We start from the raw sequence: 27355 nt of genomic DNA, 5'->3' as shown, positions 1-27355 counted from the left end.
CTGGGTGGTGCGTCTGTTCTCGTGGAGGGGGTGGGGGGAGGGGGGTGGTGAGAAGTGAGGGCAAGAAGGTGGTGGTGCTTCCAGGGAGGAGGTGGCGGCAGGGGGGCTTGCTGCTGAGAGCAGAACCTCGGGGAGAGGGGCGGGGCGGGGCGCGGCAGTTGGCAGGGAGTTGGGGTTGGAGCTCAGCAGGTGAGGTCCCCAACCAGGCAGGCTTTTTGCTGGTCAAGGCGGCACCTGCAGCCATGGGGGTTTTGCTTGACTTCCATAGCCTCTTGTTGGAGACGGGCCTCCCTATGTGGGAAGTTTGCTGGGGGCCGTCCCGACCGATGCTCCTGTAAGGGGAGAGGAAGGCCTGTGGGCAGAGTGAGAAATGACCTTGTGTGTTGCTCTGGAGCTGGGCTGGCTTTTCAGAGGGGCTCTCCATGGAGGCTGGGGGCTGGGCCTTTGTAGCAGCCTCGGCTAGTTGTGGCTGCAGGCCCCCTGGAGGGACACGTAACATGGCAGTGGAGGGCCTTCCTGGGGAGGGGGGAGGGGTGGGGGTGTGGCCGCCTCCCACTGCATCTGCCAGAAGGAAAACGTCCTAACAAGGACTCGTAGAAAAGTTAGAGAATATGGATACACAAAAGTAAGAAATAGTGAATGGCGATTATCCTGACACCCGGAAATTACCATGGTTGGCACTGTGGTGTGTGTCCTTCCGATTTCATCTATGTGTCTACAGACACCACACACACAACACACGTGCACACAGCACAGACGCACATGAGTATCTAAAGTGGGAGCATGGTCGTGTTCTAAACTAGGCCACGAACATCTCTCTATGCTACTAAATACTTACCTGCAACATCATTTTCCCCAAATGAAAATAGTTTGTTTCGTTCTGGTTATGCAAGATGAAATCAGCGTAAAGCATATAACTATCCTGAACATGTTTAGATTTTCATCTGTGCACGCATGCATACATGCGTGTATGTCCTCAAGCACCCCATGCACACATGTGCTTTTTCATGCACTCCGTCCATTTACGTTAATTAAAACAAAGGTTAACTTTGCGACCTTAACCTGCCTTTCCAGAGCACTGCGCGGTCCTGTCACTTCCACGCGGGAACCCGAGCATGTCTGCCTGATGCCCCTGTGAAGGGCGTTTGGGTTCACCGTTCACCTGTGAGAGGGTGCGGCACAGACACCGTTGGCCTGTCTTTCCCTTTGTCTAAATTCACGGGCGTTAACTCTTCACACCTTTAGTTTTGCGTTCTGGGAGGTCACCGCGCGTGTCCCCACACCGCACCATCAGTCACGGGCTCTGGCGCTGTCGCCCTGTCCGGTCCCCTGGGGAAGGCTTGTACCAGTGTGAGCACACTTCCACGCTTCCGATTCAACATTTGTCTTTCCTCTTGCCCTGCTTTGACTGGAGAGCTTTGCTCTCGCCGACTTGTGAGGACTCTTCCTAAAGCACATCCCCTCTCCCTCTCCTGTGGAAAGGGCCTTCTCCCAGTTGAACTTGGCCACGTGGAATTTTCTACTCTCTTGTTCACTCCGTCCGTTCTGTCCTTCAGGGTCCGGTTTGCTGGCCTGCTTAGGGAGCAACCCTGGATGAGATTATACAAGGGTGTGCCCAGATTTTACAAACGATTTTCTTGCACTATGGTTTTACCTGTAATTTTATAATCAGCCTAGAATTCGTTTTTGTGCAGGACCCGAGAGCCGCCTAGCTGGACCTCTCCCCCCGGGATTAATGGTGATCGAGTGTCCACTTCTGTTTGCTGCCCGGGCACATGTGCTCCTGGGTGCTCCCGGCTGCTGGCTCCACGGTCCCCGGGACAATCCCACCAGGGTTCTGTTCCCTCTGAAATGCACTAGCTGTTGTCCATACACAGATGAATTGTAAATTGTCAGGTTCAAGAATGTCTTGCTGGGACTTTGTAATTATTTTCAGTGTTTAGTTTGATTGGGAGACAGTTAGCACCTCCTGTATGTTGTTTTCTAGGCAACAATCTGTTGCTGTTGAGTTTGATATTTTCCATTACAAAGGAATCACCGGCAACCTCTTTCACACCTCACGTCAGATCTTCAGCAAACCTGCTCAGCTCCGCCTTCAAAGTACCGCCCAAGGCCATGTAGCTCCGCCCTCCACCCGCGTGCCCTCAGAGCCCTCGCGCCTCTGGCCCCGCTGCGTCGCCACACCCACCCTGGCGCTCACCCCCCTGACGCTTGGCTCCACCCTCTGGCTGACCGCCCTCCCCCAAACGTGGTTCATTCCCTCCCTCCCGCCCCCAGATGGGTGCTGCGATGTCCACTCCTTTCTGGGCCAACACGTGCACTGAGTGCCTCCCCGCTGCCCAGCATGCTCTGGGCACCCAGGACACCGCAGAGGACAAGGGCACCGGGTCCCTGCCCTGGGGGGGCCCACATTCCAGGAGGGAGAGCTGCTGTGTGGGGGAGGGCCACAGCTGCCGGCCTCCACAAGGAACTGTGTGCCAAGCTGAAGCGCAGGTGCCACAACAGTGCCTCAGTACCGTCCACGGGGGACCCAGCCTGCAGGCCCCAGCGTTCGTCTTACACGTGATCTGTGCCCGCACCATGGACGAGATCGGGCAGCTCGGCTACTGCTTGTCCCCAGCCTCTGGGTGGTCGGCCACGGGCTCCGGAGATGGCGATGCCTGGGTCCGTCCCTCCCCGGCGTCTGTGGCTCTCTATCCCTTCCCCGGCACGCTGGCCGGTGCTGCAGTGGTGCTGGATGACGTGGCAGCAGCAGGCCACCTGTGACTTTAAGGGAAGGCTTTCAGCCACTGATTTCTTAAAGGATACGCGGCATTCCATTCTACAGTTGTTGCGCTACAGTTAGTCGTCCCAGCTTAAATCTTACGTCTCTGTTCCCCTGATCTATTTAATGGATGCTGCGCCTCTGTGTATTTTCACCTGTGTGGTGAAGCATCTCCCCATCACCGCCACCCTCAGGCCACGGGCCCAGCGCTGGCCTCTCCGTCCCTCCCTCACCCGGAAATTCAGCTGCGTCTCCAGAATATACGGGAACCCATCACCTCTCACCTTGCCCTTGGTGGTCCCTGCGGTGTCTGGGAGGCTGTGCCTCATGGGCCCCTCCTTCGTGCCGCCCGTTCCCCTCCCACGTTGCCGTCCACGGAGACTCCGACCAGAGCAGGGATACAGCCAGGCCAGTGGCCACGCCCTCAGGTCCCGAGTGCCTCGGGCAGCCGCCGGTCGGGATTTCAGATGCAGGGATAGCTTGGGCTCTTGGCTGTCCCTGGGGTCAGCTTTCCCCTTGACAGACTCAGAGCAGGGTGGCACCCGGCACTGCCAGTGTGTGTGGAGCAAAGGGGGCCCTGTGCTAGGGGTTCCTGCAAAGCAAAGCTCCCTTTCCAGAAAGTTCTGTGATGTTGCTGAGACCCTCTGCCTGCTTCTGTTCTCTGAGCGTGAGGATGTGCCCCGAAATCCCACCTCCCTTCTCCCGGCCGCAGTGGGCTGGGCTGGCCGCTGGCCCCTTGGCTCTCTGAGAACTTGGAGTTCTGGTCACTTAGGCCCCGCTGCCGGAAGACGGGCCCCAGGAAGCTAGGGAGGCTGTGTCCAGGCCGCACGCTGGGCCCCACCTGTGCCCCCGTCGGCGGCCTGGACCTGGAGGAGCCTGCCCGCCCCTCCCTCATGCGCCCCACCCCGTCGGGGGGTCGTGGCGTCGCTGGGACTGCCGGTCGCCTGCTGGAGGCTGGTGGGAGGGGAACGTCCAAGGTCGCTGGGGCAGCAGCGCTCGGGGTGAGACTGCCAGCAGGGGGTGGGCTGAGGCCAGGGAGCACGGCGTGCGAGGCCTGGTGACTCGCCGGGACCTCGGTGCCCCAGAGGGAGAAGCCCCGAGGGCCTGGCGCTGGGTCCCTCAGGGGCTGTGCTGGGTGTCAGGGCCACGAGGGCAGGAGGGGAGGGCCACGGGATCACTACACAAGGCAGTGATCGACGGGTCTAAGTGACAGGGGTCAAGTTTTGGCGAGAGGGGGTGCAGGGTCAGAGCTCAATGTAGAAATGCTCAGCGTGTGCTGGGCACCTGCAGGAGGCGGGGCTGCAGAGAAGCGCACGCTGGCGCCGGGAGCACGTGGCAGGGCTGCCGGGGTGGACCCGTCAGCCGTGGGCGGTCATTGGAGCCGCGTGGCTGGACGGGGGGTGGGGGCGGCCTCAGGGTCAAGTCCTGTGTGTCCCGAGAAGTTGAGGGGAGAGGGGAGGGGAGAGCGGACTACCCACAGCCTTAGGAAGGGGGGGCCGCGCGGTGGGATTTCTCCTGCCCAGGGCAGCTGCGGAGCGGGTGTGTGTCCGCGTGTGCAGAGGCGGTCACTGCCAAGTAGGTGGAGGGCCGGGCAGCCGTTGGGGGGTCAGTTTGCTGAGGGTGCTCTGAGGCGCTCCCACCCCTGCCTTCTCCCTCCCCCCAGCCACTCCCACCCTTCCTCTGGCTCAAGAGTGCGCCCGGATGCCCCCTGGCTCCCCTGCGACCCTTGCTTGCAGCTTCCCCGCCTCCAGGCTCTTCTCGGCCAGCCACCTGGACACCGGGTCCTCCCTCAGGCTGGTAAGAGGAGCCCTGGCACCTGCCTCGCCCCAGGCCCACACCGGGGGCACTTGAGGTGGGGGGGGGCAGGACGGCGCAGGGAGGAGGTGGCCCAGGGTGACCGTGGGCGACCTCAGAGCGAGGGTGGTGGCCGTGGCCTTCGGGGTCCAGACTCAGTGGAAGAGCAGCAGGTCAGGAGGGCAGTGGGGGAGGACGGCGGAGAGTGTGAAGGGGTGTGGGGTGCGGGTGGGGGGTCGGTGATCAGGACAGTGGCCGGTGGTGTCTGAGCGCGGGAGGAGCGGGGGCGGGGGACAGGCCAAGAGGATGCTATGAGGGGGGCCCATGTCCTCAGGGCATGAGGGGAGGGGACAGTGGGGGGGTGGGGGGCCGGAGCCTCTGAGCCGGAGGGACCAGGCCGGTTGGTAGTGCCCTGAGGGATGCCAGAGAAGGTCTGGGGAGCAGCCTGGAAGCTGGGAAGGGGAGTCGGGGAGCCCGAGAGGGACACAGCCTGGGAAGAGGCCTTGGGATGGGGAAAGGGCAGTGGCATTTGGCTGGGAATGTTGGTGGTTGAGATAAAGGGCCTGGAATCTGGGGTGCTGGGGTTCTGCCCAGAGCCAGCGTTCTATGCTCTGGAGAGATGGGGTGGGGAGCAGGGTGGGTCCCAGGAAGGATGCAGAAACCACAGTGCCTGGAACCTCAGGTTCCTTCCAGGCCACAGAGCCCCCGCCAGCTCGCCCTTGGAGCCTGGGGAGCTGGGCACCTGCCCCTCCGCCTTCCCGCCCGCTGCTGCTCCTCCTCGGGGGTCCAGAGAGTGACCTTGAGCCTGGGGAGGCTCCCAGCTTAGTTTCCTTTGTGGTTTGTGTTCTTGTTTTAGAAGAGACCACCCTCCACCCCCTTATAAGAGCTTCAAGGCCCTGGATCCGACCTAGTGCAACGCTGGAAATTTAAAAAAGTCAACAAAATAATAAAAGGAGCCCCTGACCCCCCTCCCCCCAGGTGGGACAGGTGTCCACACAGGCGTCCATGCCGAGTTACGCTCGTGTGAGGCCTGGCTTGTTAAGAACTGGCCGAGATGCAGGGAAGCCACCCCGTCTCCTGTTCTGGGGTTCTGCTTTCGTTGGCATCTCCCTACATGACGGGTGGAATTGCTTCCACTGTGAGACCACACTGCACAACGCTTTGGAAGGTCTCTTTGCATTTCCTTGATGACAAGCGAAGTTGAGCATTTTCCATACATTTATTTTTGGCCCTTTGGAATTCCTTGTCTGTGAATTACATGTGTGTGATCTTTGCCCATTTTTTGTTGTTGTTAAATTGCCTTTTTTTTAAATTGATAGTAGGAGCTTCTTCTCTACTCTGTGACCTGCACTTCCCCGTGTCCATGGTCTTTGTTGTGCAGGCTTGGACGTCAGTGCAGCCGTGGTCGCCCCTCGCATCCCTCGGCTTTGCTTTGGGAAAGTTTGCCGCGTCCTCAGGTCATACACCGCCGTCTTCTCTGTTTTGAAACATCGCTTTCCACCATTTCCCTCCTTATTCCGTCCCAAATATATTTTTGTTGATAATGGGAAGCACGGGCCCGTTTTATCTTCTCCACGCGGTAGCCCGCGTCCCGGCACCACCTGTCTTATGGTCTTGTCTCCCCCGCCCCTGGCAGTGCGTGTCGGCTCCCACCCTTACACACTCGCCTTTTCCAGAATGTCATCCAGAAGGAATCGGCTGGCGTGGGCCCCTGCAGCCTGGGGGCTGCGTTCAGGCTGCCAGCCTGTGAAGGAGGAGTGGGGGGCTCTCACTTCTACGGGGGTCTTCGTTCTACCTCCCACCCCACTGGGTCCAAGACTTGCTCTCCCTACCCGCCCCCCCGCCCCGCAGACTCAGAGCTCCTGCCCACCTGCCTCCTGCGGGGGTCCCCGCCTTCTGTGGGGGCATCCCTGCCTCAGCTCCACTTGGTGCATTTCCCAATCTTTTTCTCCTGTTTTCTTTTTAAAAATAGACTTGTTCTAACCTTATGGTTTCCATCTCTCCCTTTTCCCCTCTCTGATACTACACAACACCTAATTTTATTTACTGTTATTTATTGAAGTATACTTGATTTACACAGTCTTACGTTATCAATAGTTTTAGGTGTACACCATAGTGATTCGATACTTTTATGGATTACACGCTGCACAAAGTTATTATAAAATATTGACTGTATTCTCTGTGCTGTACATTACATCCCTGTGACTTATTTTATAACTAGTAGTTTGTACCTCTTTTAATATCCCTCCCTTATTTTACCCTTCCCCCCCCTCCTCTGGTAACAACTTACTTGTTCTCTGTATCTGTGAGTCTGCCTCTGTTTTGTTATATTTGTTTTGTTTTGTTCTAGCTTCGACATATAAGTGAAAACATACAGTACTTGTCTTTCCCTGCCTGACTTATTTCACTTATCATAATACCCTCTAGGTGCCTCCATGTTGCTGCAAATGGCAAGATTTCATTCTGTTTTATGGCTGAGTAATGTTCCATTGTATAAATACACCACATCTTCTTTACCCATTCACCTGTCAGTGGGTACTTAGGTTGCTTCCATATCTTGGCTATTGTAAATATTGTTGCTATGAATATTGGGGTGCATATATCTTTTCAAATTACTGTTTTCCTTTTCTTTGGATTATAAATACCTAGGAGCGGAATTGCTGGATTGTATGAAAGCTCTATTTTTAACTTTTTGAGGAAACTCCATGCTGTTTTCCATAGTGGCTGCACCAATTTCCATTCCCACCAACAGTGCCTGAGGGTTCCCTTCTCTCCACATCCTTGCCAACACATGTTATGTTGTCTTTTTGATGATAGCCATTCTGACAGGTGTGAGGTGATATCTCATGGTGGTTTTGATTTGCATTTCCCTGATTGTTAGTGATGTTGCGCACCTTTTCATGTGTCTGTTGATCATCTGTCTGTCTTCTTTGGAAAAATACCTATTGAGGCCCTCTGCTTATTTTTTAATCAGATTGTTTTTTTGATATTGTGTTGTGTGAGTTCTTTATATATTTTGGATAGTAACCCCTTATCAGACATATCATTTGCAAATATCTTCTCCCATTCAGTAGGTGGCCTTTTCACTTTGTTGATGGTTTCCTTCACTGTGCAAAAGCTTTTTAGTTTGACGTAGTCCCATTTGATTATTTTTCTTGCCTTTGCCTGAGGAGACAGACCCATAAAAATATTGCTAAGAATGATGATGTCAAAGAGAGTACTGCCTATGTTTTCTTCTAGGAGTTTTATGGTTTCAGGTCTTACATTCAAGTCTTTAATCCATTTTGAATTGATTTTTGTGTATGGTATGAGATAGTGGTCTAGTTTGATTATTTTGCATGTAGCTGTCCAGTTTTCCCAACACCATTTATTGAAGAGGCTGTCTTTTCCCCATCATATATTTTTGCTTCCTTGTTGGAGATTAATTGACAATGTGTGAGTGGGTTTGTTTCTGGGCTCTTTATTCTGTCTGTTTTTGTGCCAGTGCCATTCTGTTTTGGTTATTATAGCTTTGTAATATAGTTTGAAATCAGGAAGTGTGATGCCTCTAGCTTTGCTCTTCTTTCTCAAGATTGCCTTGGCTATTTGGGGTCTTTTGTGGTTCAATACAAATTCTGTAATTGTTTTATTTCTGTGAAAAATTCCATTGGTATTTTGATAGGGATTGCATTATATCTGTAGAATGATTTGGGTAGTATGGACTTTTTAACATTAATTCTACCAATCTGTGGGCATGGGTAGTTTTCCATTTATTTGTATAGTCTTTATTTTCCTTCTTCAGTGTCATAGTTTTCAGAGTACAAGTCTTTCACTTCCTTGGTTACATTTATTCCTAGGTATTTTATTCTTTCTGATTTGATTGTAAATGGGATTGTTTTCTTGTTTTTGCTTTCTGATAGTTCATTATTAGTGTACAGAAAAGCAACAGATTTCTGTATGTTAATTTTGTATCCTGCAAATTTACTGAATTTTTATTTATTATTTCTAATAGTTTGTTGGTGGAGTCTTCACGGTTTTCTCTATATAGTATCATGTCATCAGTAAATAGTGACAGTTTTACTTCTACCCTTCCAGTTTGGATGCCTTTTCTTTCTTTTTCTTGTCTGAATGCTATGTCTTCCAATTCTATTGTTAAATAGAAATGGTGAGAGTGGGCATCCTTGTCTTGTTCCTAACATCTTAGAGGAAAAGCTTTTTACCATTGAGTACAGTGTTAGCTGTTGGTTTGTCATAAATGGCCTTTAATATGTTGAGGTACATTCCCTCTCTACCAATTTTGTTGAGAGTTTTTATCATGAAAGAATGCTGAATTTTGTTCTGCTAGATGTTTATTGAGATGATCATGCGATTTTTATCCTTCGTTTTGTTAATGTGATGTTTCATGTTGATTGATTTGCAGATATTGAACCATCCTTGCATCCCTGGAATAAATTCCACTTGATAATGGTATATGATCCTTTTAATGTATTGTTGAATTCAGTTTGATAATATTTTGTTGAGAATTTTTGCATCTTTGTTCATCAGGGATATTGGTTGGTAATTTTCTCTTTTTATAGTGTCTTTGGTTTTGGTATCAGGGTAATGCTGACCTCACAGAATGAGTTTGGAAGGGTTCCCTCCACTCCAATTTTTTGGAAGAGTTTGAGAAGGATAGGTGTTAACTCTTCTTTAAATGTTTGATAGAATTCACCTGTGAAGCCATCTAGTCCTGGAATTTTGTTTGTTGGGAGTTTTTTGATTATCGATTCAGTTTCATTACTAGTAGTTCGTCTACTCAGATTTTCTATTTCTTCATGATTCAGTTTTGGAGATTATATGTTTCTAGGAATTTATCAATTTCTTCTAGGCTGTCCAATTTGTTGCTGTATAACTGTTCATACTGTTTCCTTATGATGGTTTGTATTTCTGTGATATCAGTTGTAACTTCTCTTTCATTTCTAATTTTTAAAAATTTGGGCCTACTCTTTTTTTTTTTTCTTGATAAGTCTGGCTAAAAGTTTATCAATTTTGTTTATCTTTTCTAAAAACCAGCTATTTTATTGATCTTTTTCTTTCTTTCCTTTTTCTTTTTTTTTTTGTTTCTATTTCATTTATTCCCACTCTGATCTTTATTATTTCCTTCCTTCTACTAACTTTGGGCTTTGGTCTTCTTTTTCTAATCTTTTGGGTGGAAAGTTAGGTAGTTTATTTGAGACTTTTGTTTGTTTGTTTCTTGAGGTAGGCCAGTATTGCTATAAACTTCCCTCTTAGAACTGCTTTTGCTGCATTCCATAGATTTTGGAAAGTTGTGTTTCTATTTTCATTCATTTCAAGGTGTTTTTTATTTTATCTTTGGTTTCTTCATGGGCTCATTTTTTTTAGTAGCATGTTGTTTAGTCTCTACATGTTTTTTCCCCCCAGTTTTCTTCCTATAATTGATTACTAGTTTCATACCATTGTGGTCAGAAAAGATGCTTGATATGATTTCAATCTTCATAAATTTGTTAAGACTTGTTTTGTGGCCTAGTATGTCATCTGTCCTGGAGAATGGTCCATGTGCACTTGAAAAGAATGTGTTTTCTGCTGTTTTTGGATGGAATGTTCTATAGATATTTATTAAGTTTTTTTGGTCTAATGTGTCATTTAAGGCCACTGTTTCCGTATTGATTTTCTGTCTGTATGATCTGTCCATTGACATAAGTGGGGTATTAAGGTCCTCTACTATAATTGTATTACTGTCAATTTCCCCCTTTATGTCTTAATATTTGCTTTATATATTTAGGTGCTTCTATGTTAGTTGCATACATGTTTGTGAACGTTATATCCTCTTCTTGGATTAATCACTTTATCATTATATAATGCCTTTCTTTGTCTTTTGTTATAGACTTTGTTTTAAATTCTGTTTTGTCTGATACGAGTATTACTACCCCAGCTTTCTTTTTGTTTCTATTTGTGTGGAATATCTTTTTCCATTCTTTCATTTTCAGTCTGTGTGTGTCTTTAGTTCTGAGGTGAGTCTCTTATAGGCAGCATATGGATAGGTTTTTAAAAAAAAATCCATTCAGCTATGCAATGTCTGTTTAATGGAGCATTTACTCCATTTACATTTAAAGTGATTATTGATAGGTATGTACTTATTGCCATCTTGTTACTTGTTTTCTGGTTGCTTTTGTAGTTCTTCTCTGCTCGTTTCTTCTTTTGGTCTCTCTTCCCTTGTGGTTTGATGATTTTCTTTAATGTTATGTTTGGTTTCCTTTCTCTTTTTTTGTGTGTATCTATTGTAGGCTTTTGGTTTGTGGTTACTGTGAGGTTCATGTATATCTCTGTCTCTATATATCTATTTCTATATCTATGTACATATCTCTATATCTATCTGCCATCTATCTAATTTGTTTTAAACTGATAGTCATGTAAGTTCAAACACATTCTAAAAACTCTACATTTGTTTACTCCCCCACTCCACATTTTGTTTTTGATGTCATATTTTACATCTTTATATGTATCTCTTAACTCCTTATTGTAGTTAATTTTGTGACTTTTGTCTTTTAACCTTTGTACTAGCTTAAATTTTAAGTGGCTGATCCACTGCTTTTACTATATATTTGCCTTTACCAGTGAGATTTTTTTTGGTTTATTATTATTATTATTTTATTTATTTATTTTATTTATTTTTGGCTGCATTGGGTCTTAGTTGCGGCATGTGGGATCTTCGTTGAGGCATGCAGGATCTTTTGTTGTGGCGCGCGGGCTCTTCGTTGTGGTGCACGGGCTTCTCTCTAGTTGTGGTGTGTGGGTTTTCTCTTCTCTAGTTGTGGTTCACAGGCTCCAGGGTGCATGGGCTCTGTAGTTGTGGCACACGGGTTCCAGAGTTCATGGGCTCTGTATATTGTGGCAAGTGGGCTCTAGTTGAGGCGTGCGAGCTCAGTAGTTGTGGTGCGTGGGCTTAGTTGCCCCACAGCATGTGGGATCTTAGTTCCCTGACCAGGGATCAAACCCACGTCCCCTGCACTGCAAGGTGGATTCTTTACCACTGGCCCATGAGGGAAGTCCCAGTGAGATTTTTTTCATATATTTTCTCATTTCTTGTTATGGTCTTTTCTCTCTTGCTTAAAGAGGATGCTTTAACATTTCTTATAAGGCTGGTTTAGTGGTGACAAACTCTTTTAGTTTCTGCTTGTCTGGGAAACTCTATCTCTCCTTCAGTTCTGAATGATAATCTTGCTGGTAGAGTATCTTTTGTTGTAGGTTTTTCCCTTTCAACACTTTGAATATGTTGTGCCACTCACTTCTGGCTTACAAAGTTTCTGCTGAAAAATCAGCTGATAGATTTGTAGGGGTTCCATTGTTTGTGACTCTCTCTTTTTCTCTTGCTGCCTTTAAAATTCTCTATCTTTACCTTTTGCCATTTTAATTATGATATGTCTTGGTATGTGTCTCTTTGGGTTCATCTTGTTTGGGACCCTCTGTGATTCCTGGACCTGGTTATCTGTTTCCTTCTTCAGGTTAGGGAAGTTTTCAGCCATTATTTTATCAAATACATTTTCTGCCTCTTTTTCTCTCCCTCTCCTTCTGGGACCCCTATACTGTGAACATTAGTATGTGTGATGTTGTCTCAGAGGTTTCTTAAGCTGTCCTCATTTTTTAAAAATATTTTTTCTTTTTGCTGTTCTGATAGGGTGATTTTCACTATTCTGTCTTCCAGGTTGCTTACGTGTTCTTCTGTATCACCTAATCTGCTGTTGATTCCCTCTAGTGTATTTTTCATTTCAGTGTCTTCCTCAGCTCTGATTGGTTCTTTTTTGTATTTTCTAATTCTTTGTTGACATTCTTACTGTGTTCCTATATTCTTTTCCCAAGTTTGGTGAGCGTTTTTCTGGACCATTGCTTTGAACTTTTTATCAGGTAAATCACTTATCTCTGTTTCATTAGTTTTTTTCTCCTGGGGCTTTATCTTGTTCTTTCATTTGGAACATGTTCCTCTGTCTCATTTTGTTTGACTTTCTCTGTTTGTCTCTATGAAATTATGCAAAACAGTCACCTATGCTGGTCTCGAAGGCCTGTCCTTGTGTGGGAGTGTCCCTGTGCAGTCTGTGTGTGCCCAGTGGCTTCGGTGGGAGAGCTGGGTCTGAACTGAGCATGGCCACACCTTCTGGGGTGCACTGGCAGCTGCCACACACACCACCTTATGCACTATTCCAGTTTCCCCATCATCCAGCGTTCTCAGGGTGCTCTCTCTGGTTGGTGGGTAGTTTTTGGCATGTTGTAGTTTTTAAATTTGCTATTTTTTTTTTTTTTTTTTTTTTTGCTAATCTGCTGGGGATTTGCTCTTCCCTCTCTCCCTGGGGGAAATCACATTCTGCCTTACACTGGGCGAGCTCTGTGGGTGCTTTTGTATCTGCTCCTGTCTGTCGTCAGCTGAGGACCAGTGGGACTCTGATGCTGCTGGGAGATACTTCTGCTCAGAGCCCTGTCAGCGAAGCTTTCTCGTCCCCCACTGGCCAGCAGGGAGAGCTTTTTGTTCCTTCCACAGTCCAGGCCATACAGGGCTGCCAGCTCCAGCTGCCTGTCCCATGCCTGTCTGCTCACCTGTGATGCCCAGAAGGGAATGTTTCTGCATCTGATAACCACTCACACACTCACTGCAACCACACAGGGCCTTTTTTTTTTTTTTTTTTTTTTTTTTTTAAAGTGCATTGGACTTAGCTCTCCTGTGACCTCAGGTAGCTGTTGATTTTATAAATACTTTGATTTTGCCCAACATTTCAACATGTCTGCCGGGAAGTGGGTCATTTCAGCTGAGGCTACCATGTTGCTGTGACCTCTTCAAAGTAGACATTTCTTAATATTTTCTCCTGTTTCTTGATATTCTCATGTCGGGACAGTCGGTCTGATTCCCCAGGTCAACGCTGCTGCATATTTTGAGATCCTGGGCAAGTTCCTTGCTGGTGTGTTTCTCTGCTTTCCCAGGCTGGGTATAGAAATGGGTTTATGCTAGAAACTCTGCAGGTTCCTGTCCTTATTTTCAGGCCACACGAAGGTAGGAGGGAAGTGTTTAGGGTCACTGAGGTTTCACTTTCGAGGGTGGGGTCCTGTCTAGAAGGAGTCCCTGCTGTGCAGAGGGAGGGTCTGCTGGGGTCTCCCGGGATCCCACCCATGTGCCCCATCTTTGATGGCCCTGTCACGTGTCTTCACTTTCTAGTAGGGACACAGACACCCTCATTCTAATCCTTCCATTATTCACTAGGGTCTTATGGTTGGGGAATCACTTCTCCATCCTGGAAGTGACTAGCACTTTGATTATAAACATCATTTCTAGACGGAGGGCTTGTCTCCAGGTAAAGGAGTACTGAGAGTCACCTGGAGGGGAGCAGAGAACGCATTCCTGCATGCGTATGCAAACACTGGTGTGTCTGAGTGTGTGCATGCTTGTGCACGTGTGTGCACTGCAGACACCCACGCTGGCCTTGCCCAGGCCACCCACAGGTAGCTCCCTGTGGAGCTGACTGATCTCTGCCCGTCAGTGTGGGTCCGTCAGGATGTCTGTGGCTTCCTGGATTCCCATGACGAATGAACGGGGACCAGGAGCCAAGGAGGGGGAGCCTCTCACTGACCGGCACCTGGCCTGGGGTGGGCAGGGCTTGGGAGCTCCAGGGTGGTCCGGGGCCTGGCCTGGGGCAGGGAGGGCCCAGTGCTGCAGGGACAAGGCAGAGAGACCCCCAAGGTGGGCCCCCTCCCTTCCTGCTCCTGACCCGTCGGCTGTCACCTCACCCGTGGACTCCTTTCCCCCGACGGGGAGAATACATCCAGCTCTGTTCACAAGGGAACCCTTGCAGCAACGTGGCAACGAGCCACAGAAGTCTGCAACCCTGAAGCTGCCACGCAAGTCGAGGTGCTTATATTCCACCTACAGTCACGAGTGAGCGTCTGGGCGCCCACCTGCCTGTACAGGGCTCCAGGAGGGGCTGGGCCAGCAGGAACGGGCGCCACCCCAGGACTCGAGGCGGGGTGGGCGGGTGAGCACGCAGTTGCTGCCGGGCAGGGGTCCAGGGAGGCCTGAGCTTCGCCCCAGGCCCAGCAGGAGCTGCGACCCCTGCAGGACTCCCTCCGTGGGGCGGCATTCTCCTCCCAGGGTGGGCTGCCTGGTCTCCCCCCCGACCCCGTGCTGGGGGCCCTGCTCCTTACACTCACGGGGCCCAGGGTCCTGGCTGCTGGTCCTTCAGTGCTCCAGGGCCCCAGGTGACAGAGAGGCTTTGCAGAACGTTTGACTGGCAGGCCACTGTGGGCTGCGACACCCAAATAAAGTGACCCTCAGTGGCTCCCGCCTCTATGTTGCCTCTGGCTGAGGTGCCGGGCCCTGCACTCGGTGCGGTGCTGCAGAGGCCGGTGTCCAGGTGGGGCTGCAGGGCCCCCCGGGGGCAGAGGTGGGTCTGGCAGCTTTACTCAGGGATCCCACGGGACTGCCTGGGGAAGGGCAGGGTGGCTGGGCAGGGGTCCGTGCTTTGGTGAGAGAAGCCAGGTGTGGCAGGGCTCTCTCTGTGGCACTGGGGGCTAACTGGACCATCAGGATGTCCCGCCAGGCCCGACCTCAGGAGACGCTGGTCCCCATGCTCTGACCTTCTGGGCATCTCTGAGGCTACTTGGCAGAAACTGGTAACGGGAACCTTCCTGGGACATGTGTCCGGATGTGTGTGTACAGAGCAGGGGCGGTGAGGGTGGACGGCAGGGGGACCCCGGTCGGGGGCAGGACATGCACTCTGCAGCTGTGGGCCACACCGCCAGGCGCGATCTGTGCCCGAGCCCCTCCTGACCTCCCAACCAGCCACGGCCTGCTGTGCACGGCCCACGGCACACCCTTGCAGCCGGGCTGAGCTCAGCGGGATCACTGCAGCCACACGCGGTCTCCAGCTTTTTATTCATACGAGGACTCAGAACACACGTCACCTGCTGACACCGTGCAGCACAAGGAGACAGCAGGCCTGGCCGCCGCCTGGCCAGTGACCGTGGCAGGGCCGCCCCTTCCAGAGATGCACGTAGGGCAGGGCCAGCGTGCAGGCCGCTCTGGGGCCGTCCACGTGTAGCTCAAGGGCGGCCGTCCTGGCACACGGGTGGTCACTGCCCCAGAGCCCCTGAGAGTTCAGCTAGCCCTCACTCGCAGGGAAGGAGGCCCGAAGCCCAGCCCCCTGCCCAGGCACGACAGGGTTACGATGGGGTGGGTGTGCCTGTGAGGCTGGGCTGCTGGCAGAGTGCAGGACCCCACGCATCCCAGAAGCCCTAACCAGTGGCCAGCGGCCCCCCCAGTCCTGTGAGGAAAAGCAAAGCAGCGCGAAGCAGCCTTCTCAGGGCCCGGGGGCTGCTTAGGACCACCTTCCCTGGCCATGGTGGCTCAGCACCCCCCAGACCCTCAAGGACCCCCTCCCTTGCCCAGCTCCCTCTCTCGCCAGCCCCTCCCCAGGCCCTGCAGAGGGCAGGGCCCAGGAAGGTGGGCCCACAGGTCTACGGAGGGGCCTGGGTAGCCTGAGTGAGCGGGGGTGCGCCCAGATCCCAGGGCCGCAGAAGGTCGCCCGGGACCGTCAAAAGCATTTCGGGAGGAGCTGAGAAAGCAGCTCTAGGTGAGAGAACGGGAAGCGCTTGCAGAGGATGCACGGCTGGAAAAGCCCTTAACTGTCAAAGCTCCCCGGGCCCTGCAGCTGGTGGGGTCAGGGAAGGGATGTCCCTCCGGCCCGCGGAGCCGGGTCTCGCTGGCCCTGAGCTGAAGTTTCACCAGCCACCCAGCACCCCTGTGGCCAGGTGACAGCCAGGGGTCACCTGCAGCCCTGGCCTGTGTCGCCCTGAGCTGGGACTGGCCCTGGGTCTGGGCGGAGACAGGGGGCAGGACAACAGCAGGTGGCGCATCTGCACAGCCAGAAGTCCCCGTGTGGGCCGCGGGTCCACGTGGATGGCCAGGAGCAGCGGCCCAGCCCCGCAGAGACGCAGCTGAGAGCAGAGCCCAGAGGTGGCTCTGGGGGGGCGGGTCAAGGTTCATGCATGATCTCAAAGGCCCCGTTAGACCCTGGACGGCGGGAACCCCGACGCCCTCTCAGGGACTCTTGGGCGCTGGGGGTGGGCCTGGCTTTCAGACACCTGGAGCCCCCGGGGCTCGGCGGGGCAGGCGGGAGAGGAAGGCACGGCTCGCGCTCCGGGGGACACTGCTCGGGCCGCCTCCTCACAGGCCCTGGTGCTGCCGTGATGGCGCAGGAGCTGGGGGGAGAGACGGCACTGGCATCCCCGAGGTCCCTGAAAGGCATGGCTTTTGGGGACACTGTTTCCTGCTGACCTGAGGGCCTCATACAAAACTAAAAGCCACGGTGGCTGGCAAAGCCACTCGCCCGGCCCCCAGCACGGTCACGGCCGCGGCCCCTCGCCGGCCCTTCCTGTCCCGCCCCGGGGGCTCTCGGCCGAGGGAGTTCAATACCGTCTGCTTCGAGTTTTGGCAAAGTCAGTCCTTGGCCTCGGTCCCTGGGGCCGGGCAGTTACCGCCACCGGGGCCTGGCTGCTGAGAGAACCAGGGTGAGGACGGAGAGGAGCAAGAGGCACGTGCAGGGCCGGGGGCAGCCCGTGGCTGACGTCTTCTGGCCCCCCTGCTCGGAAAGGCCGGGGAGGGCGTGGCTCAGGGGCGTCCGGGAGCTGGAGCCCTTCTTGCTGATCCTCCGGCCACACTCGTTGTCTGGGCAGCCCTCGCCGCTGCCTGAGCCGCTGCCGTCATCACCTGGCAAGGAGAGGAGGCTCCAGCGGGCCTGCCCTGCCCTGGGGACCCCGAGAGCCGTGGGCCCGCCCAGCCCTGGGGACCCCAGAGCCGCGTCCCCCCGCCTGGGCCTCCCGGGCCGGTGACGCCAGCTCCACCCTGACCGCAGCACCCCGACCCCCTGGGCCTGCTGATGCTGGGAGGACATCCGGGCCGGGTCACAACTGTGCCTGGGGGCAAGGGGCAGGGGGACTTTGTGACCACACCCGGGCAGCGGCTGCGTCCTCAGAGCCACTGTGGAGGCCGCGGGGCTGGGAGGGCCCCGTCCCCGGCACCCTTCCCCAGCTGGGGGTGCTCCCTGGCGTCCCGGCGCCAACCCTAGGCTCTCAGCCCCCAGGCCCCCCCGGGCCCCGCTCTCACTGGCGTCCTGGAAGTCCACGTCGTTGCCGTTGTAGGCGCTGCGCAGACGGTTGGTCGTGATCTTCAGCTGCATGATCTGCTGGCGGATGGTCATGTCGGGCTTGGTGATGTCCACCTCCACCTCGGGGTTGTTGATCTGGTTGGCCAGGCCATCGCCCATCACCTCGGGGAGGTACCTGGAGGCCGGGAAGGCAGGCCCTGGGTCACTGCCCCGCTCCCTGCACGGGGGCACTGCCCCAGCATGCCTGCCCACTCCCCTCCCCCCGTCAGGGCGGTGGCAAGCCTGAGACCCCCCCAGAGGCTTCAGGGGCCGACGGGAGCCCATGCAGGCCCCACTATGGCGGGGTGAGGACGCGCTGAGCACGGCGCCTGCTGTGGGGAGCTGGCACAGGGCGAGGGCTCAGCCCTCATCCCAGCTCTGCGTCCCGCTGCGTGTCCCACGTCAGGTATGGCCCTGTGCACACAACACCTGGTGCCCCAGACCGGCGAGGGGCCGTGGAGGAGGGACGGACTGTGTCAGCTGGGGGGCACCTACCGACCCTTGGCCACCCCGTTCCAGCAGCGGTCATCGCTGGCCGCGCTCATGGCCAACTTCTCACTGCACAGCGTCCCCGGCAGGCTGATCCAGAAGTCCTGGGCATCTCGGAGCTGGGCCTTGGCCTCGGAGACCTGCAGGGCAGCAGTCAGGCCACCGGGCACCCTGGCCCAGCCTGCCCTGGACCCCCAACCGCGCCCACCCGGGGCCTGCCCGGCTGAGGGGCCACTCACCAGCTTCTGCAGCGTGCCCGTGGGCGGCTTCTCCGGCAGCGCCAGCTTGCCCCGGCGCCGCTTCTCCTCAGGCTCAGGGCCCTGGGGGTTCACCTTGGGGTTCCCGCAGCCCTGGATGACCTGGGGGAGAACGCAGGGGTCCTGGAAGGGTACGAGGCGGTATCCGGGGCGCCCCCCTCGCCCACCGCACGCCCCGGCCCGCACCTTGGCCGTCAGGGTGTCGCTGCTGTCCTGTAGGGCGCCGACGGCCTCTGCCAGCCACAAGTGCACGCCGCCGATGACGCTCTCTGCGCCCGTCGGGCCCCAGAACTTGTCTGTGATGAGCACCATGGAGTCTGGCACAGGCGTGAGCACACACACAGGGGGCACTTTGTAGGTACGCGCACTGGCTCGCCACGTGCTACCACGCACACGGCAGCTTGTACGAGACGTCTGCACGTCGGCTCACTTCAGGCCAGCCCGCGTACACGTTAGCGCCTGTGTGCGTCGGCACACGTGTAGCTTGAGCACGGGTAAGCTTACGCCTGTCGGCACACGTACACCTGGCCCACCACATGCCTATGTTACCTCACGTTTTCATGTTGGCTCGAGGCATGCCATCACACGTCCACGTTAGCACGTGTCTCAGCATGAATGTGTGCTGGCCCACGTGTCAGCACGCGCTAGAACTTACGTATCTCGGTATACAGGCACGCTGAGCCCTCACGTCAGCCCACGTGTGTCGACATGGATGCACGCAGGCTCACCTCACAGCAGCAGGTGTACACATTGTGGCACACCTGTGTTGGCACAGGTGCTTGGTGACCCACGTCACGTCGGCACACCTCAGAGCTGGCCCACCCCAGGGCAGCACCGCACACGTTAGCTCATGCACGGGTTGGCCCGCTGTAGGTCACACACGTGTTGGCGCGTACGCGCTCGGGGGGGAAGGGCAGGACTGTGACCCCGCGGGGCTCCCTCCCGGGCAGCTGCCCACGTTGCACTCTGTTTGGGACGTTCAGGGGGCATCTTGTTCCTCGCCCCAGGGACCGCCTGCTCCAGAGGACAGGCCCGGTTCTGCACGCCCCCAACCCTCCTTCCCGCAGGCGGTGGCGGCAGTGGGAGCTCACCCAGAAGGTTCCTCCACTCGGCGTCCAGGTCGGCCTGGTTGGCCAGGCAGCCCTTGAGCACGTTGCGGCAGTAGTCGGGGCAGGGCCGGGCGCCGGGCACCCCCAGGCAGTGGGCGCAGTACACCAGCTTCATGACAGACCGTGAGCACTCCGGGCTCAGGGGCACCTGGGGAGCCAAGGCAGCCTGAGCGCAACCCCGCAGCAGGTGTGCAGCCCCACAGGCGCGCCGGGGTCCTTCTCAGGTGACCAAGCTGGCCTGCTGGCCGCGGCGGGGCTCCGTCTAATAACCGATACGCTCACAGTGCCACGCCTCCCGGAACACGGTGGTCACTAACCCTCCCAGGGAAGCGGGAATACCGCCCACCATGCAGCGGAACGGATGGAGGCTGGGGCTGGGGAGGCTCGTTAGGGACCCCAGTTGGGGTGGAGGTGGCTCACGCCCAGGGCTGCAGGCGCCTGAGGCCGATGCCCTCCCACACCCGACGCTGGTGGGTCTGACGGAGCGAGCTGCCCGACGGGGCCAGGCATCCCCCGCCCCAGCCTCGGAGCACGCATCTCCCTCATCTCCCGTCTCCCGTCCACCTGACCCCTGGAGCCGGCTCAGCATCCAGCCGCAGCCCATCTTCTTCCCTTCCTGCCCGGGACCGGCCTCGCCATCGCTGCCCGGAACACAGCTCGCATGCTGGATCCTCCCATCCGCCCGGGGTGGAGGGTGAAAGGAGGCACCGGGAGGCCCAGGGCCCCGGGGTGGGGGCGCGAGGACGTGCGGCAGGGGGCGGGGCCTCCGCGCGCACCTGGGCCACTTTCCGGACCACGTCGCTGGCCACGCCCAGGCCCTGCACAAAGGCGCGCGCCGCCACGAAGGCGCGGGTGGCGCGCAGGCGCAGCTCGCGGGGGGCCTCCCCGAAGGGCCGCAGCGGCTCGGCCTGCTTGCCCAGGCAGTCCAGGTAGTCGTCGGGCAGCAGCAGCTGCGGGTGCAGCTGCCGGAAGAGGCGCTCGAGCAGGCGGGCCCAGAACTCGGCCAGCGTCTCCTCCAGGTGCAGGTTGGCGCCGCGGTAGTAGAGACGCAGCTCGGTATACAGGTCGCGGAAGGCCTTGGCGTTCTGCACGTACAGCTCTCCGAAGGCGCCCGGGAAGGCCTCCTGCAGCGCCCGCTCCGAGTCGTTCAGCAGGCGCTGGAAGTGATCTGCGCGCGGGAGACGGGCGTCAGGCCTTCCCAGAGCCCCCTGCCCACCCAGCGTGCTGTGGCAGCGCGACCGGCATTAAGGGGGCTCCGCCGGGGACCCCCGGTGCTCTGAGAGTCATCAGAGCCTGCACGGGCCCTGGGTGCCCGCCCCCACGGGGCTCTGAGACCTCCCCCTCCTGGCCCGGGGTCTGGGCATCCAGAATCCATTTCTGAGCTGGGCCTGGAGCAGGGGACACACGGTGCCTCAGTGCCCCCCGAGATCACCTGGCAAGGGTCTGTGTGGAGGGGCAGGAGGGTGCTCTGAGTGGGGGTGGGACCCAGTGGGGGAAGAAGGCCCAGGGCGTCCCTCGCCTGCTTTCCCTCCCAGCAGCTCTCCTTGCGTCCCGCCCCCTCCCCCGGCCTCTGTCACCCAGCCAGGCCCCCTGCCCTGGGGGCGTGCCTCTGTGCACTCTCCACCCTGCCCACCTCTGAGGCTCTCCTGGGCTTCCTGCCCTCCCCCTCCGTCCTCATCTCTCTTGGACGCCCTCCCTCTGGTTTTGGAAGCTGGCGAGCCTGAGGGTCTGGAGAGGGTCTCCCGCAGCCCTCAGGATGCACCCAGAGTCCCGGACAGGGTGCCGAGGCGGGGCGTGAGCGTGGGCCGCAGACCCCTGTGGTTTTGGGGAAATACCTCTGTGCCCCGTGTGCTGAGAACGAGGCCCCCAACGCCGTCCACCCCTTTCAGCAGGGAGACTGCAGGGTCCATAAGCACACAGACCATCCACTCAGACGCTTCCTCGAGAGCTGTGGCCAGCCCTCCCCACACAGACCCACACTCGGGTGTCCAGGGACACAGGGCCAGGCGGGCTTTGCTCTGAGGCGCGGTGGACATCAGGCCTCTGGCCCTCGGACCTGTGTCTACACTCACCCCACCCAAGACCCTCCCGCAGCTCCTGCTGTGCCCCTGCAGCTCCCCAGGTGGGAACCGTGGGAAGGAGCGGACAGTCCAAGTTCCCATCCAGCTCCTGCCGTGGGACCCCGGGTCCTGGTCCCCACCCCAGCCTCTGGCCCAAATGGGCAGTCTGTAGCTCAGTCACTAGCCCAGCAGCACACGGGGTGGTCATGGGGCCCCCAATCCCATGGCCGGCCCCCAGCCCCATCTTTTGAGCAGGGTCCTGCTCTGAGCCAGGCCCCTGGCAGCCGGCCCAAAGGTGTGGTGCTTGAGCGTGGGCCCCGCGTCCTGGAACACAGCCACCCGAGGCCCCGCTAGACGCGGGTCCCAGGCGCACTTCAGACGAAGGCTCTGAGACCCCTGCCGCTGGTGGCCAGGTAAGGACTGCTCCCGAGGCACGAGGCGCGGAGGGAGCCAGAGCAGGCACGACAGTGGGGCTGAGGCGCGGGGCGGGAAGTGGCACGCAGAGGGGCAGGTGGAAAGGACTCTCGCGGTGGGGGGTGGGGCACAAGTGGGCCTGGAAGCGGATGAGGAATCGCTTTGAACACAGATTAGTGTCCCGAATGGATGTTGTGCAGGCTCTGACATCAGCTGTCACTTCTGGGGCCCCTCCCACCGGCGCCCGCCATCCCCTCCGAGGTGCCCGCTGTCAGCGTCACGACGTCATCCCACCGTCCCTTGTTTAGGGGCCCAGACACGACGAGAGAGCTGGTGAGGGGCTGGGAATAGATGACTGACACACACAGCTGACCTGGAGGCTCGAGGGCCATGGCAGGGGCCCCAAACTCCTCGTGCCCCCAGCCTGCAGCCCCGTCCTGGCCCCCCATCTCAGTCCTCACGCTGAGCTCCCCAGCTCTAGGCCAGCTGGTGGCCAGTGCCAGGCCTGTCCCTGGCAGGTGCCTAGGACAGCTCTGGAGGGCAGAGGGTCCCCTCTGAGGGGCTGATGGAAGGGACGGGCTGGCCCTCCCCAAACGTGCGTGCCTCGGGGTGGACAGAGACCTGCAGGTGACCCCCCGCTCAGGCCCCTGCACGCGGCCAGCGTTCTGCTACTACGTCCCCTCTGACCCTGCCTCGCTGTGAGAGGCCCCCAAGTGCCCAGCCCCCTGCCATGAGCGTCCTGCGGCCCCGGAGCCCCTTACCGTCAAAGCCCCGCAGCTGGGCGGCCAGCGTGGCCTGCAGGGCCCGGCCGCTGTCCAGGAGCGCCGTCTCCAGCTCGGCGCGGCTGCGGTTGGCCAGGTTCTCCTCCATCTCGCTGGTGCAGCAGGTGTAGCCCTGGGGGCAGATCCGCAGGTGCTCACCTGTGGGGAGGGGCTGGCGTGAGGGAGAGGAGGGCTACAGGAGGCTGGGGGGCGGGGCACCAGGAGACGGGGCCTTGCGGCCGGTGGGCTCTCCTGCACAGCGGGGACGTGGGCAGCAGGCCCCGGGAGGCGGCACACAGGTGGGGCTGCCAGCCAGGGTGGGGAAGGCAGGCCCGGCTCGGGGCAGCGTCTAGGGTGGGCCGTGCAGCCCTCAGCGCAGGACACAGGAGCAGGGCTTCCTCTGCAGAATCCCACCTCTAGGACCCCTGGGGCAAGCCCCGGTGCGGATGGGTGTAAAGCAGGGGTGCGGAAGGCTGAGCCCCAGGGCAGGGCTGTGGGGTGCTGTCCCCACTCAGCCCCTTCCAGCTCTCCACGCCCCCTGCGTGTGAGGAGGGCCACCCCAGGTGCCCTGAGCAGCTCCGCTCACGCCTGGACCTCAGCACAGAGAGGCCTCAGGTCCTGCGTGGGGGGCATGGGGGGCTGCCAGACTCAAGGCTCACAGGGGAAGTGTCCAGGCCTGCCCAGCGCCCCTCCCTGGACCGAGGCTGAGGACAGGGAGAGGAAGGGATCCCCGAGGGGCAGGGCAGGAGAGCCCCAGCCTCCCTGACCCCAGTCCGGGGTGCCAGCTCCCACGGAGGACAGCAGGCCCTGCAGGCTGGGCAGGCCACCCACCCACAGCTCCGGGCCGGCCAGAGGCAGTGGCCCCCTAGGCTGAGGCCCACCCCATCAGGACAGCCCGGGCACAAGTCTGCTGGGGCCCTGCTGTGAGACCCGCACCCACCTGGCAGGACACACTGAGCCCCCTCAGGTGTGTGCACCCTCCTCTGCACCCTCAAATCCCCCATCACCCCCGTGCCACCGCCCGGGCGCGGGGTCCCGGCAGCACTGCTTACAGCAGCGCTAGGACGTGACTGAGGTTGCTTCCACCACTCTCGTGGTGCAGGGCGCACCTTTCAAACTGTGCTGGGCCCAGTTCTGAGGTGGGTGCTGTGAACCCACTTTACAGACCAGGAAACTGAGGTTGGCAGAGATGAGGGTTCCTGTCTGAAGTCACACAGTCAGGGGCCAAGTGGCTCCAGCCGCCCGATTTCAGGCCCCCGCGGCCACTGGGCTGCCTCACAGCCCCCCAGGCCCACTCCCCACAGGCCGCAATTCCTGCCTCTCAGCGGGGCAGGGCACGGAGGGAAGTGGATGCAGGGGTCTGGGTCTGGCCTGGACAGAGGCTGTGTGGGGCTGGGGTCGAGGGCTCGCCCGGTGCGGCTGGCATGGTTGCAGGGGGTCGTGGAGCAGCCTGGGCAGAGCTCTCTGGGTCCCGAGGCTGCCCTGAGGGGTGGGGGGCTGCAGGGTGGGCAGCGGCCTCCAGTGGAGGCCTTGCGGGGGGAGAGGGGTGGGTAAGGCCAAGTCACTCTCCGCAGGCCGCGTTAACCCTGAAGAGCCTGCGGGGGTGGCTCGGTCACACTTAGGTTTGAGTGTCTTCCTCTCCTGCACGCGCCCCGGGGAAGCAGGGACAGGTGCGGAGGGCAGGGTCGCCCTATGGCCCGTCTGCAGCTCTGTGCCCATCAGTGTAACAGCGGGGAGAGGGCAGCGGTGCCCCAGGCGCGGTGGGAGGGGGCAAAGGGCGCTGCACACTCGGGTGGCACTCGAGGGAGGTGTCAGAGGCTCGGTGGGGAGGAAGGGGGGGTGGGCAGAGGCAGGAAGGGCAGCTCCCTCCCGCTTTTCCCTCACAAACCTGCCCCCAGCCGCCTCGTCCCCCGGGGCCCCCACCCCTGCTCCCAGGGCCTGCTGTCTAAGGGGCACTGTGGCCTCCACCCTGGAACAGGACTGCCTGTGGGGTAGACGTCGGAGCTTGTGTGCCTACGCCCTGCAGAGCCCCAGGCCCGCGGGGGTGGGGAGTCAGGGGTCTGGGACCTGCCCCCCCCCCCCGCCCCGGGGCGAGTCAGGCCTTTCTGGCCATGTGTGGGCCTCACGGGAACCAGCTGGGGTGGAGGGACAGAGCCTGGCTCCCCAGGGCCTGGCAGAGAGTAAGCACCCCCATCCCTGCCCTCCTTCCTTTGGGGCAGGGGTGGGGTGGGTGGGCACCTCCAGGCAGGGAGGGCTGGGACCCGAGGACGTCCCCAGAGACAGTTCTTCCTCTCGGCTGCCCTTGCTGACGCTGGCCCATGGCCCTGGACCATCGCCAGCAGGGGGCAGCTCACAGAGCAGGACGAGGGTCCTCCAGCCGGCGTCCCAGCTGGCAGAGCAGGGCAGATACTGGACCCGTCTCCCTGATGGTGGAGGCTGTGCAATGGGGCCGTGTGCACCCAGCCAGGAGGGGCCTGGGCCCCGACCGCCCTCCCCCCGGCTTCCCCTCCAACGGCAGGGGCCAGGAGAGCACCCTTGGCGAGGCCCCTCCCCTGCTGCTTGGGACCAGCGGGCCGTGGTGGTGCCGGGCTGGGGGTCGGGGGCTGAACTGGGGGCGTGCCCTGGGGCTGGGAGTGGCTGCAGGTGCCAGCCTAGGCTCAGCTGTGACAGGCACCCAGGCCAGGCCGGATGGGTCACGGGGCAGCGGCGGGCAGGCAGGAGAGGCAGAAGGGTGCAGGCTAACGAGGTGCAAGCACCTGCGGGCCACAGGGGCCGGCGGCCTCCCCGGCTGGCCGCCCTGCCTCCCGAACCTTCCGTTCCTGCAGGCAGGAGAGAGGCGAGGACAAATCACCCAGGACCCCCTTTTCTCAGGCCGGCTCTGAGCGGGCTCCTTGGCGCTGTCGGCCCACCCACCGCTCACAGCCGTGAGCCGCCCCCCGCCCCCTTGGCCTCCCCGCCCCTCCCCGCCCCCCCTGCAGCCTCCCTGCGGCCCCCCTCAGCCCTGCCTGGCTACCTCGTCCAGCCAGCCCGGTGACCTGCGCTGTTCCGGCCGCCCCAGCACAGCCCCCGTCCCTCCCTCCCTCCTCGGACACACACGGGAGTGAAGACACGGAGCCAGAGCCCGGGCGCCGGCCTGAGGCCCCGGGCAGGCTGGGCTGAGGCTCCCCGAGCCCGCGGCAGGGCAGATGCGGTGGCCGGTGCTAGTCGGTGGTCAAGGCACTGGCCCAGCTCGGCCTGGGCCCGCAGGTCATCTGTCGGTCCTGGACATCAGCCGGGCAGAGGTGGGCTCTGCAGGGCACCTTCCCAAAAAGCAAGTCTGTTCCCTGATCTAAGCCAAACGGTTGGAGGGGGGTTGGGCCTGCCAGAGAGCAGGTGAGCTCCCTGACCCTGGAGGTGTGCAAGGCAGACTGATAAAATTCCCCTCTTGTCATTTCAGACCTCCACCCCCAAACCCTCACCTCTTCTCGGCTAAACGCCTGGAGAAAGGGGGGCACTCGGGCCAGGCAGGAGGGCATGGCTGGCATCCCGTCCATCTTAGAGCTGCCCACTCCACCCCTCCGGTCCCCGCTCCCCACTGGGAGGCATCAGCCTGTCCCCTCTTCCCACGGACCCCTCCCATCGGCACTGAGCCTTCTCCCCCAGCTGGCCAGTGATGGCCCCTCCTTTCTTCCTCAGTCTGTTGCTGCTTTTTCAACAGCAGGCTACATCCTTCTAGAACTCTCTCTTCCCTCAGCCTTTGGGACACCTCCTCCTTTCGTGATCCCAGGTTTTCTGGGGGGAAGAGGGGAGAGCTCTTTCATGGCAGGTTTGCTCCCCCATCCCCAGTCTCTTTAGAGCCCCTCCTCTAGGCCTGGCCCCCAGGTCCCAAGTCTCCAAACCCCCAGCCGCCCTCCCCAGGTTAAAACACCTGCACTCGCTTCCTACCCACACCCCCCGCAGTTCCTTCTCTTGCTGGATGGCAGACCACGTATCCGCCTTCTTTCCCCCATACTCAGACCTCCTGGGGTCACCCCAGATTCCGGCTTCTCCTCAGCAAGTCCCATCAGCCTATGGCTTAAACATCTTTAAGCCTCACACCTCCTGCCACCTGCTGCCACAGCCACAGTTCCCAGCCCTCCTAAGGGCACAAGCAGCCTCCTGATGGCGTTCCCACCCAGCAGGCCCCCCACCAGCTCTGCAGACCCAGTGCTTTAGCCCAAGACCCCATCGCAGCAGTGATCCCCATCACCAATGCTGGACGCAGACCTCATCTGTCCGGGCCCAGCCTGGCAGCCACTCCTGACTGGTGGCCCTAGAGCCCTCCCAAGGAGACTGCAGAGGGAAGATGGCGCCACACCAAGCCCATCTCTCCAGAAGCTTCTGCAGCTCACACAGGAGTACGCAGACTGCCTGCTCAACTTGACTTTAAAGCCACATCCCAGATGCTCTGCACCAACTAATCCTGCCGCCCCTAGAATACTCTTCGGCAATTCAGTGTAGGCAATTAGCCGCCCTCGTCTCCCAGGACGGTGCTGGAATGCAGCTCTGTGGCCAGTTCTAGGCACCCT

At 58.1% G+C, this 27355-nt stretch overlaps 2 protein-coding genes across 2 annotated transcripts in view; one reads left to right on the top strand and one right to left on the bottom strand.

Annotated features, from left to right (window-relative positions):
* ANKMY1 (ankyrin repeat and MYND domain containing 1) overlaps positions 1-14838 on the top strand; it is a 30582-nt gene extending 15744 nt beyond the window's left edge. The window contains exon 6 of the mRNA XM_036857684.1: positions 14330-14838. Within this exon, the coding sequence (XP_036713579.1) occupies positions 14330-14594 (265 nt within the window). The 3' untranslated portion in view covers positions 14595-14838. The remainder of the gene's footprint in view (positions 1-14329) is intronic.
* A 594-nt stretch (positions 14839-15432) lies between these two features.
* GPC1 (glypican 1) overlaps positions 15433-27355 on the bottom strand; it is a 29819-nt gene continuing 17896 nt past the window's right edge. The window contains exons 2-9 of the mRNA XM_036858524.1: positions 22809-22967; positions 20350-20741; positions 19556-19721; positions 18651-18781; positions 18447-18566; positions 18214-18347; positions 17679-17854; positions 15433-17282 (exon numbers count right to left, since the gene is read on the bottom strand). Of these exons, the coding sequence (XP_036714419.1) occupies positions 17047-17282; positions 17679-17854; positions 18214-18347; positions 18447-18566; positions 18651-18781; positions 19556-19721; positions 20350-20741; positions 22809-22967 (1514 nt within the window). The 3' untranslated portion in view covers positions 15433-17046. The remainder of the gene's footprint in view (positions 17283-17678; positions 17855-18213; positions 18348-18446; positions 18567-18650; positions 18782-19555; positions 19722-20349; positions 20742-22808; positions 22968-27355) is intronic.

The sequence above is a fragment of the Balaenoptera musculus genome, chromosome 7, assembly GCF_009873245.2.
Source record: "Balaenoptera musculus isolate JJ_BM4_2016_0621 chromosome 7, mBalMus1.pri.v3, whole genome shotgun sequence".
NCBI classification, from domain to species: Eukaryota; Metazoa; Chordata; class Mammalia; order Artiodactyla; family Balaenopteridae; genus Balaenoptera; species Balaenoptera musculus.
The sequence above is the reverse complement of the archived record's forward strand: the minus strand, read 5'-3'. Positions and strand labels throughout refer to the sequence as shown.